General features: G+C 36.1%; 1 protein-coding gene across 1 annotated transcript in view; it reads right to left on the bottom strand.

The window, feature by feature from the left end:
• The window catches only part of MTHFD2L (methylenetetrahydrofolate dehydrogenase (NADP+ dependent) 2 like), a 103,088-nt gene that overhangs the window by 63,922 nt on the left and 26,075 nt on the right, over positions 1-13,091 (bottom strand). Inside the window, exons 4-5 of the mRNA XM_054591567.1 lie at positions 9,635-9,787; positions 8,176-8,283 (exon numbers count right to left, since the gene is read on the bottom strand). Coding sequence (XP_054447542.1) covers positions 8,176-8,283; positions 9,635-9,787 — 261 coding nt within the window. The remainder of the gene's footprint in view (positions 1-8,175; positions 8,284-9,634; positions 9,788-13,091) is intronic.

Here is a 13,091-nt window from a genome sequence, read left to right as displayed (position 1 = left end):
CCCAGGAACAGAGAATGAGAAGAAATGTCTAGTGAAATAAGAGAAATTCATGCCAGAGGTATATTTAATCTGTGCTTAAACAATAAAAGAAATAACTATCAAATGTGACCATTTTATTAAACTTCAAAGCATGTAATAAATATTACAGTCCATTACATAGTTTCCTGATTATAAGGACTCTCAGGAGAAATTACTTTTCGGTATTAATACCAGAAAATATTTTATTTATCCTGAGCACAGGTTCATTTTTAACCTTAAAGGTATCCTATTGGGTAATTAGTCATTTTTCCCTGCTAAAAAGCTCTCAGGATAAAATTAATGACCCATTCATAGCAAAGATAATTTACATTCAATTAAATAAATTCACTCAATATATATATTCAGTAACAGTATATTAGAAGCAATGTTCTTGGAACTAAGAATATAACCATGAAGACTTAAATACGTCTAGTTTCAGTAGTAACCTTACTCCTGGCTCCATTCTAGTTCCAGCCTTGCTATCCATTTTTCTTAACTATTTCTCACTTGCATTGCATCCCAGATGTTGCTGTGGCCCACCTTAACTACTTTGTAGAATAAGTACACTGTAGTAGCTAATATGTATTGAGTACTTACTATGTGTAAATGCTAAATTCTTTAGAAGTGTTCCCTCATTTAATTCTCCCAATAAACTCACATATTCTTATCCCACAGAAAAATGCAGAAACAGAATGGGAGCCTGAGCAACACGACCAGAGTCTTCAGGCTCCTTGACTCAGGCCTCATGCTTCAGGTGCCTGTCTCCGCCAGTCGCAGCGGGAACTGCGGCGAGAACAACCTGGCAGTTACAAGTGAAGATATGGGTTTTAAAGTCTTAGATTTTTGGGATTATTCTCCTTTTAGTAGGAATGAAATGCATTAATCATCCATATGAATCAATTCCGCAGGTGACCAAATGCCAGGTCAGGGTCGATGGTAGCATTCATGATTGTGAAACAGGTTTTAAGCTATAAAAAACTAACCACATCTTAAAGCAGCCAGGCCGTCCTGACGCCCGGCCAGATGAGCCAGCCAGCTCAGGCATGGGGCGCGGCCAAGCCAGAGAACGAGCCAACGCACAGCTCTGTCCTTTCTACCAGTGTCCCTCTTCCCTTCCTCGTTGTTTTAACGAGAAGTGAGTGTGTGGGGCCTGTTTTTTAAAGCTTTATTTAATTCTTGCATTTACTTCCTGCTTTCCAAGATTCATAGATGAAAATAAATTCAGAAATCTTACTATAATGCCTGATTCTACAAACATGCTTACAAGACTGTAGACTAAAACTAAATAAGTATTCCCATGACTCTTGGATTTCAGAGTGAAAAAATGCAGCCGTCCTCAAAACCTGGGTGCTGTTTATGGCCCTCCTTGTCATCCTTTCTGTGGAAGAAAAGGGCAGACCTCTAGGGTACACTAGTACAAATATAATAAGTATAAAAATAAATATATCTGTGTATGTATTTATATTTATATATAGATATTGTGTTGGGGAAAAATAACAACTTCCAGGGTCAAGTCCTACTATTCTCTCAGGGATCGCGGTGCTTACTATATATATCACTGTAGGAAAGCCTCTGGGAGCTATCACAGTCAAGTTATGTTTGATAGTGTTTAATCCAGATTTCTCAAACTAATTTAACTAATTCCTCTCCCCTTTTTAAAAAAATTAAAATCTATTTAAGATCTTGTGGTATATCAGTGTTCCTAATAATACAGCTTAGGAATAGCTGTATTAAAACTTTTATGACACGCTTGGTCTACAAATGAGGAAATTTATTTATTCATTTTTGCACAAAGATTTTTTAGACACACGCTGAAGATAAAATGGGCAGAGACATACAGCCGGACTTTGCTCTTGTGAAGTTAATTGTTTCATGAGTATGGTGAATGTTAATCTAAGAATTCCACAATATATGACACTCACAAACTGACCAATGTTGTGAAGACAAGTTCTTTAGCATGTCTGTGGTGGTGTGAGCGACGGGCGGGAGGGATTACCAGCGAAGCCTGCGAAGGAAGTTCCATGTGAGCTGAGGAATAATGAATGAGTAGAAGGAAACACTCACTCTTTGGGATGCTGAAGGATGGTATAGGTAAGAAGTTAAATCAGAACAGCGATGAGGGGAGGAGCAAACAGAAGCAATGCTGGGAAGTCCCGAGAAATGGCAGAAATATTCACACAGGGAAACAGAGACCTTAGATTAAGGATCAAGACACTATGAGAATAAAAAACAAAACAAAACAGTAGAAACTTCAGAGATATTTATTAATCAAATAGAACAGGGCCCATACTCCTTTAAGCACTTAGTACCTTTATATGAATAACACGGCTTACCATTAACTACATTTAAGTCATAGAATCATCATTTATATTTATGGAATGAGTTATTTATTTTGTAAACTTTTTTGTAAACTTTTTGTAAACTTTTTCCTTCTAGATCTTAAATTTTTTTAATAACTTCAAGTAGAAGGTATTTTTTATTTTTGCCTGTGAGGTGAGATTTTTGTTTTTCTGTTTTTTTGTTTTATTTTTTTAGTCTGAGGTGAAGAATAATAACAAAAGGTAACTAATAAAAATATCCCATTACAACAGTAACAGAAGGTAGACCAAAAAACGGGTATAACATTCTTATATAACTGTAATTAGAAATCATTCATCCCTTTCTTCAACTACACTTTTTATTATTGAAAGCCCTACTTCTCCTTTATACCACTTTGCACAATTACAATGATTAATCATTCACACCTAATTATTTAATGACCGTCTTTCCTACTAGACTATAAGCTTAAGAGGACAGAGAAATATCTGGCTTATTCACCATAATATGCCCCATGCTTAGTGACAAAGAAATCAGTTCCTCTGTAAGAATACAGCATCACATGTCAGCAGCCTAAGGGAAAAAAAAAGTTAGTCTAAACAAAATGATAGATCGTAAATGTTTTACTGGAAAAACACTGTAACCTCTGTCTGCTTAGGCCATCAGCAACAACTCCCCCCCCACCCCAGCCCCCACTTCCCAGGGTCCTGGGGCTTCCTCTCTCCTTCCTCATAGTCATGAAACACCTTCCTCCCCTGAGTCTAATTCTTGGGGAGAAAGGAATCTTAAATAATGCTTCTATATAAATGCATAGTACTTTTAAAATATTAAGAAATTAAGTTCCTATCTACTTCTTTCTCTCCTCCCCTTCCTTCCCTCTATACAGGAATTTTTTTTTCAATAAATGACAATGTTTTATTTTAAAACTTTCACCTGTGGTCTTATTTTCTATAATATTGTTACAGCAGTTGGCACAGAGAGACACTAAATAAGCTTTTATTAATTGACTAGTTGCTTTATTATATACTAGGTCCTGTGCTAAATCTCAGAGATACAAAAAGCCTAAGACAAGATATTTATCATTGAGAATTTTACTTCCCATGTGGGTAGGAAAGGGGAACAGGTAGAAAATCAATATGTAATAGGATTAGTATTATGTCAGCAGCATATACAATGTGCAAAAATTAGAAGATTTGGGCCACATCTTGAAAGACAGGTGGGAGGCGAGAGGAAAGCTGGTGAGTGATGGGAAATGGCATTCCACACACAGGGGGCAGGGTATAGAATGGCAAGGAGGCAAGTAAGAGATGATGTGTTTGGGGGACAATGTGTAGCCTATGGAGCCTCAGCATAAAGTCTCAGAGAGAAAGTGACAGGGGGAATGGCTGAAAAGGTAGGTTGGAGTGGACCACAATATTCTTATGAGTGATGCCTGGAACAATCAGACTTACAGGCTCTGCAAAAGGGATGGTTTGTGCTGGTAATAAAATAAATGCCTCAGAGGTCATGGTGAAAGAGAAAATGAAAGAAAAGGAGAGAGATTCAGACTTCGCTTTACATTTTAAGTAATATTTAATGTTCGTTTCCACAGTGTAATAGTCCCACTTGTTTGAAAGAAGAATACATGATATTTTCATGTACAGTGTTTTTCATATCCTAGCTGGCTGAATGTAGGAGACATTGAAACAGTACTCTTACTACGCAGCTGAGAAAATGAGACTCGCACAAGTATTTGATTTTTTTCTATTGTTTTCCACTATGCAAACTCGAAGCTGTAATTCAGTCAAGTCTAATCAACATAGAGGCTTCACAAAATAGAATACCCTAATCATGAGGATTCTAACCCTAGGGGTTGTGTGATGGGAGGAGCAGACACCGATGCCTGCCCTCCCCCCGCCCCCCGACCCAGTTGAACAATGGTTCATTCCAGAGGCAGCAAACATCCCACTCCACTCCCCTGCCAAGGCTAAGAGTCTCAGTATTGATCACTTTGCCTCACTCCTGCATTTCCAGACATTCCTATTTGGCTCCTGCCTTTGAAATCCCAGAGTGCCTGGCCCAGCCTGGCGTTGGGATGAGCTCAGTCACACCGACCACACACATCATGTTGCACTGCCTCGAACATCCACTCCTGTGTCACTACCTGAAGGCACCTCCTGTAGGTGGGACATAATGCTCTGGGGCTGGCGAAACTACTCATTTTCACATCTCGAACCAATTTTCACAAAGGGAAGGTATTCTACTGGCAAAATATCTCATTGTTTTCCATTTAGATAAGATGCTCCTTGAATAAAAAATACCTGATATACAGAAAGTGGCAAGAGAAGGGCCACTGGAGTACAAGAGCTAAACGCCAATGCAAAAGCAGCGCTTTGAAAACAACAGTGTTCAAGGGTGAACCCTGAAGATGCAGACTGTCACCTTCAGGAAACAGAGGACAAAGTTTTACCACCACCGCCCCGGCGTTTCATAAAGTAAGTACTGACTGCATGCTGCCTGAGTGAAATCAAGAACATCCCTGGTTCCCCAGAACTGGACGCAACCTCAGTTGGTTGACGACCTTTTTAAAATGTTGTTTAAAAAGCCCCAGCACCAATGCCACTGCAATGACACCACATCTTTTGGTTAAAAGAGGCACATGTAGCCCACGCTGTGGCCATTTAGGGGATCTATTTAGATGAGCTACCCTGCATAAAATATAAAAACATGCAGAAAGAAACTTGCTAATTATCTGAAAGTATTTGAAATAAAATCATATTCTATATTCCTTTGGTGAAAAAATCAATGGTTTTGACATTAGGGCAGTTTGTTATCTTGAAGGGAAAATAAATGTTTTAGAGAATTTTCAGAACTTCTCTCTTGCTTCCTCATAGTGAGGTTAAAAATAAAGACATTGTGCTAAAGCCAATGGTATTTGGTTTTCATTCTGAAAGAAGGTGAAACTGGCCAGGTTACTACATACAAAGGAGTTAAAAGAATATACCGTGATTTATAATTGGTCACAATGGTACCCACACATCTTAATAAGGAGCGGGGCTATCAGTCTTTTTATGTTCCCCAATTAACCATGGGCATCCCTAAGCAACTAGCATGTTTGCCTAAGGATGCCAAATTTATTTTGTGCCACTGAATATTTGTAATTTAAATCACCCATACTTGTTTATTATGCCTACCGCTATCATCAAGGCTATAAGCTCTTGGAGGACAGGAACTATTTCTCACCTACTCTCTATAAACTGCATAGTGGCTCTATTGCCACACCCTCTACAAAGCCTTCTGTGATGGTATGTCCTCAGCAGCAGGTATTCACCCTGTCGTATCCTGCTGTACTGACTACCAGCAATCCACTTATCTCGAAATTTTAGCTCATTCTCTGTCCTCTAAGCAATGCAAGCCCTTGAAATATTAAAAGAAGCTGTTTGTCATAGAACAGCAGGGATCCACATCCTAAATAATCAAGATTAAAAACTAGCCATGAGTAGCCACATATTAAGCTAAATTACAGTATGGTCTTTTTTTTTAGTGCAATTATCTTTGGCTTTAAGATGCAAATGAATCATTAGGGTTCTGAATCTCTTCTAACAAAGAAATACACTGTGAGCTGAAAGCTCAACCTTGTGAGTATCATCAAAAAAAGTTATGAATTGACCAAGTTAATCCTCTTTCATTATCTCTCTTAGCTAAAAATGCACACATCGTTATTACACACAGTAACTACACAGTCATGGACACTTGAAATATTATCTTCCCCATAGACTCCAAATCTTCAGTAAATAGCTCTCAACAATTCATCATATTAATCATATATGTCAGCACATTCCTATTAAATATGCACAAGATTAAATACAACTCATGTTACAAACTGTCCAACATCATCTTTAATATAATTTATTACCTTGTAGACAGTGTAATTATAATGGCACCTAGGTGCCACTATAATAAATGTAAATTTAACTACCTGCCTTGTAAATAACCAGTAATATATAACTAATTCTACTTTAATTCAATTTTCAACATGCATTCAAGTGAGAATATTTTATAACACAAAATATGAAGTATTTATAAAGTTAATATGTCTTATGACATAGGATTGTCTAATTTAAAATTGCATGAATAAAGGATAAGTTAGTTTTCTTAGATTTAGGTATGACAAATAATTCAAAATTAAAATTTTTCAAGAAGTTAGCATATAATTTATTGACCCCTACAAGAAAAAGTATCCCATAAAGTATGGACTCTTATGATGTCATATTTCTAAACAAATACTTTATAGGCTTTAAAAATTCTACATTTATGCAAATTATTGCAACAAAGACTAGATTTGATCCAAAATAAAGCAAACATAAAACCCAACAGCAAAAAAAATTAAGTGAAGGTAAAAAATAGATTATTAAACCTGGATCATGTTACTCTAAACTTTATGATTAGTATGGCCATAGATTATTAACTTGAGTATAATAATGGAAATAATAGTGGCAGCCACAGTGCGCATGCACAAGGGCTTCCTTAACTTACTATGTCAGGCACTGTAATTAGTGCTTTACATTCATATATTGTTTAATTTTCACAGTAATTCAGTGAAGGAGGTACTAATATTACAGATGTGGGAAGTGGAGGAGTACAGCTGATTAAATGACTTGTGCAAGGACACAGGGCTTCGCAGGAGAGGGTCCGACTGCAAGTCTATCCTCCTGAACATGCAGTCAGTGCTCAGCTGCCAGCCCTGACTTACTACTTCCTTGTGTGGCCTTGGATAAGTCACCTTAAGTCTCTAAAGTTCATTTCCTTTAGTTGCTAAATGCAAATAATATACTAATGCCAGAATTATTGAGAACTAAGTAAAATAGTTGATGAGAAAGTATTGCACAGTTGTGCAGCTGTGTTATTGTTCTGTTATTGATGAGATAAAATTAAACGTTGAAAATGAAACACTTTGTTGGCTCTTGGTCAGGATTTTCCAACAAAACTAGTATACATAAGTAAACTACCTGGCTCTTTTACCTTGCTTAACATAGAAACTGTTACATAAAGGCAAATATGAATCAGTATTTTCATTATACCCGAGGGCAGATAGACAAGCCCTAATAGACTAAGTTAGGAGTGAACAGTGAAACTAGAAATATAACTTTGTAGATGGTTATCATGAAAACTGTTCACACCACCAGCTTTGGCATTTCAAAAAGCTCTTCAAACTAAGGCTTTTTAAAGGTCACTGGAGTCAGTATCAGGCTCTAACTTACTGTGATCCATATACATGGCAATATTTAAATCCTTAGGCCCAGGAAGGAAAAACAGTTTTCAAGTCTCATCATTCACCAGTTTAGATAAGTCATGTATTATCATTGCGCTTATTTGTTCATAGGACTTTTTAGCTTAAAAAATTATTTCATATGTATTATGTCAACCCAGATTAAAACAGGTTATTTGAAAACCTGAGATCAGGAAACTAAAATTCACCAAGGTTAATAATAAGAAATCTATATATCTATACATTAGTGTTGTGTTACACGCGTGTGTGCATTTATGTGAGTATGCAGATGTCTGTCATGTGATTTTATGGAAATATCTACTGGCCTCCCACTTTTCTTAATGTCTACTTTGTTAACGATTTAAAGAAAGTATAGGTAGCCGAAATAAAAAATAGGAACAAAGTGGCCACAAGTTTCCAGTAATTCTTTTACTCACTTTCAAGGTGCTCATGTAATTAGATGAGGACTAAAGGAAACCTTCATTTGCATAAACCTACAAATACGCTAAGTCACAATTTCACACATTTAGGTTCTCACATTTAAGAAGTGAGAAAATTGTAAAGGCATGTGGACTCCCCAGGGCCCCACCTACCTCCTGGCCGTTCGCGTCCTCCGTCAGTGTGCAAAAGCATGGCAATGGGCATCCCTACGTTCTTGGATCTTCCAGCCACAACCACATTTTTCCCAAATGTTTCAATTCCTTTAAACAGAGTTTGATTTAAATAATCAACAACAGGAAGCAAATAAACATTTGAACAGCCAGCTGAAACATTCTTTAAATACTTCTAATTATATTTGGATTATTGTATGGCTTGTCTATAATGTGTCCACATTCATTATTTAAACATACTTCTTTTTATACCTCTTAGGTATGTCACTTCCTCTATGATCATGTCCTCATGAAAAAAATCACAAATATTTTCAAGTCGCCATTAAATTACTTTTTTATCATTTTTTATTGTTATTCTATTACAGTTGTCCCAATTTTCCCCCCTTGCCCTCCTCCACCCATCCCATCCCCCACTCCCACAGTCAATTCCCACACTGTTGTCCATGTCTGTGGGTCATTCATATATGTTTTGTCTAGTCTCTTCCTCTTCTTTCTATTAAATTACTTTTAAGTATTGAGATTCATAAAAGTTAGAAGTAGAGAGACTTAAAATATGTTAACTGCTAATTACAAAGTAAGCAAAGTACAACAATGTCAAGTTTAATTGGCAATCACATTTTGAGCACAACTGGAACAAACTGAAGTAGGAAAAACAGTATTTCCCACAAACCTCATGCAGTTTACTCGATAGGAGAGAAGCATCAAACTTAGGGACTTAAAAAGGTATAAAAGATAAAACTTGCAGATTTCACACATCTTACATTTTTGGGGTGTAGTTTCTTCATAAGTAAAAGGAAGAAGGCAGAATTAGTTTTTCCCCAATACTAATATTCTAAGAGTATAATTCTAGGATCTGCTTTCCCTTGGAAATTTTCTCTTTCAATTGGCGAACAGATTAGAAAAGAGAAGATGCTTTCAGCAATGGAAGTGATGGTGGTGGAAGCAGGAGAGTCATCAACATAAAGGGCAATAAAAAAGGCAGTATGGGGTCAGCTAAGGTAGAGGCGAACATCTCTGCACACCCGCCAGAGCTTTACATTTGTATTTAGAGCATAACTCAAGGGTAGATCTTTGCAATTGAAAACCTAGGTTATTAGAGAGGATTCAAATATGGGCAGCACATTCTGCTTTTAAAGGTAAGGAAAAATAGAATACATTTTAGGAAATGTACAACAAAATACACTGTTTTTAGTTTAAAAGTAAGGAGGCAAACCTGCTATTACAAAACTCACTTCCTATAAGATGCAAGCGAAGTTACCCCCAGTTTATTTTATTTTGGATTATTCTTTGAATTACATGACTTTATACTTTTCTACAGACTGAAGTTTTATGGCTTATCATTTTCTTTCACTCAGTAGGACTGAGGTCATCCCATCAAGGCACTGCACCATGTTTGGTCTGGCGCACAGCACCCACGTCCTACAGACCACAAGTTACCAACCTGTCCTTTTGATTATTTCCCAGACAGCATTGGCTGTGGCAGGTATGAGAGAATGCTGATCAAGGCACAGTCTTCCAATATTGATAATATGAAATCCATCTACATCCTTTTCAGGGGCAATCCCGTTGCATACTGTTCGCTCATCCACATGGTCTGAAAAGTAAACAAAATTGGTCTAATTTTAACAATTGATTTTTATTTGGCAGTCTCTGGAAACTGAAATGTGGGGACCTACAACCAGATCACTTATGACTCAGCTTCAGTGAAAGTGTAAAATCATTATTCTGTTCTTAATAGTTAGACAAAATGCTCTTGACCAATGGCTGCATTTCACTGCTGTACAAAAATAGGCAAGGACAGAGCCAGAAGTAGCTGGCCTGATGAAAGGAAAATGTCTGTAAAATAAAATACCAATGAGATCTGGGAACACCCAGATGATAAGTCTTTGCCCCAGTAAGTTTGCATATTTAAATCTATGTTTTTAGTATACACTTTCGCAAATAGGCTTTTATTAAATATTTTTAGCATTACAGATTAAAAGGGCTTTGTGAGTGATAAAAATAGTCATAACATCATTAGCACCTAGCTTCACCCCAAAAGACATAACAAAAAATCAATATTAATTACACATACAAACACACACAAATATACACACATGCCATTTCCTTGAAGCACTAGCACATTGAAATACAAAATATCATTATGGTTTCCTATATGAAAGAAAAAGAGCATAACTTGAGTTATGAACTAATCAAATGAGATATGAGACACCAGTAGTCTCATTTTGAAAAGTAGTAAGTATAGAAATATAAAATAGGCTCTTACTATTCTATGCAAAGTAGCTTACCTTACCTTAAATCCAACAATTAACCCATGTACCTAAAATATTAAAATAAAGGTATATTTGCTACATGAAATTTCTTTGTCCCTTATACAATGAACACTACTTATACATAATATTTAAAAATTTTATCAAAGACCAAGTTCAAGTTGTTTTCAAAGACCAATGCCTTGCACCTTAGATCTTTGGTGGTGTAAAAGTGTTATTACTGTTGTCTTACTTTAAATAGATCTAATTTGTCATTATTTAACTACCAAAGTCCTTTACATGTACAAAAGTAGTTATTTGCACCATAGTCAAATAGAAAATGGATGTTTGGAATATCTCTCCCATCAATGGTTTTTCACTTTCAAAATTTTATTCATTTTATAATGTTCTTTTTTTTTAAAGATTTTATTTATTTATTTTTAGAGAGAGGGGAAGGGAGGGAGACAGAAAGGGAGAGAAACATCAATGTGTGGTTGCCTCTCCCTTGTTCCCCACTGGAGACCTGGCCTGCAACCCAGTCATGTGCCCTGACTGGGAATCGAACCAGCGACCCCTTGGTTCACAGGCTGACACTCAATCCATTGAGCCACACCAGTCAGGGCTGTTGTACAATATTCTAAAAGAGTGAGAACTCCATCTGTTTTCTTGGAAGTTAGAAGGTAATTATATAGGTTCTAGCAAAACTTTTCAAAGATTACATGTTTAATTTACTATTTGAGAACAAAAACGTTCTTTTTTCAGTCTGAATGATGGTGATTATGATCATGGTGATAATGTTGATGATTCATTTTTTTCAACACCTACCACGCACGCAAAAGGTTCCTATCACCAACATTTTTAAAAAAGAAATCCAAAGCTGTGTAATTTTTTTTAAAAACCCTATATTTGAAATATCTATTATTGATCTAAGGCTTACATTGGTTCATCTCTAAGTTCAAAACTGGCTAATGTATGTACGGACTAGCCATTTATTGAAAGAACTCAACAAGGGTTCTTTTCTAGATTTTGAGAGCCATCTTCTTACACTGAATTTTGCCATCGATTCGTCTATGCTGTTTCATTCACTAAAAATAACATTAAGTTGTAACAAATGACTTATCTCTCACAATAGCTGAAATAGTAAATAAGAAATATACACATCTGAAAATGTGGAGGGCAGCACTAGAGACTGGTGCTTACAGACCCTACTCTTACAGATTTGTTCCATGATGTACTTCTTAACCTTTCACTCAGATTACCATTTAGAACAATTTTGCCTTAAGCGAATGATATAACAGTTGTTTAAAGACAGATGTGTGGACACACAAAAGGTGGGAGGTAGAGAACACCTGAAAATGGCTTATTTGTGTACTGGTTATTTAGTCTAAAAGGAAAGAATCTATATGAGTAGTTTAAAAATGTTTACATTATAAAAATCAAGGAAACCAATTCATACATCATTTTTATGTAGCTCCATGTTAATTTGACAGTAGATTAAATCTCACATTTTTTTGCCTGGAGAGATGTACCTTTTATTATGCAATGTATAGTATACAGCAATAGTATGAAATAGTGTATCTTACATTTCAATAGTGCTTTGCAATGTTCATGTTACCATCACATCAGTGTCCCCTATGATCTTCATAGTTACTGGGGACTAAGATAGAAAAGGTATTATCTCCATTTTAAAGATGAAGGTCAAAGAGTTTGAGACTCAGTCAATATCAAATCACTACTAAGAGGAGGATCTAGAATTCAAATCCCCATCTTTTTTGCTCTAAAACCAGTTTTTCCTTATGTATTATATAGAAACCATAAATATTAAGCATCTTAAATACTGCTTAACATTTAAAATTAGACAGGCCCCCACCCATCCCTTCCAGTCAAGACAGTTGATAATTCTCAAGTATCCCAAGGAATGTAATGTACTGTTTTTGTCCAGGCCTTCAAATATAACATTATTACTAGGTTAGTTAATATGTGTCTAAATACATGTACCAAACATTTTATAACCAATCACACCTTTTGTCACATGAATAAAAGAAATAAATTAATTTCATGCTTTTGACTGACTACTACTGAAAGTTCCCTGACATCTCACCGCTGGGGCACATGACTTAAAGAGAAGAAATAACCATGAGACTCAATAGCATCAACTTTTTTCTCCTCAATGATTATAAAACGTTTTTGAATCATAAGGCATTGGCAAACAGCGAACCACTTACTATCCCACCGGAAGGAATGGGAAACTGGCATTGTTCACTCTGTGAGTGTGAGTTGTCCCTTTATATTTAAGATCATGAGAAGTAATTAAATCAGGCCAGAAAAAAAGTCATCAAATTAAGTTCATAACACTGAAATAGAACAGCTCAGAAAATGGCTTGAGGGACCACACTGTAGAGCTGTAATTCATTTATATGTTTAATTGCCTTTGGACAAAGGACAGGAAAAAAAGAAAAGGATCAAAACAAATTGCCGGTTTATTTCCTACCCAAGGATTTTTACATTAATTTACATTAAAAGCACTTCTTCCAACTCCCCTAATACCTGTTGGATAAGTGCAAGCTCATTAGCATAGTAAATAATACATTCTTTAGCTTGATTATATCTTCTTCCCATTGTTTCCTCTCTTCAAGTGCTCCATCCTTT

Source organism: Pteronotus mesoamericanus, unplaced genomic scaffold (assembly GCF_021234165.1).
Source record: "Pteronotus mesoamericanus isolate MK-2021 breed Mesoamerican mustached bat unplaced genomic scaffold, CSHL_Meso_final contig_130, whole genome shotgun sequence".
NCBI lineage: Eukaryota > Metazoa > Chordata > Mammalia > Chiroptera > Mormoopidae > Pteronotus > Pteronotus mesoamericanus.
This window is presented reverse-complemented; position numbering and strand designations above follow the sequence as displayed.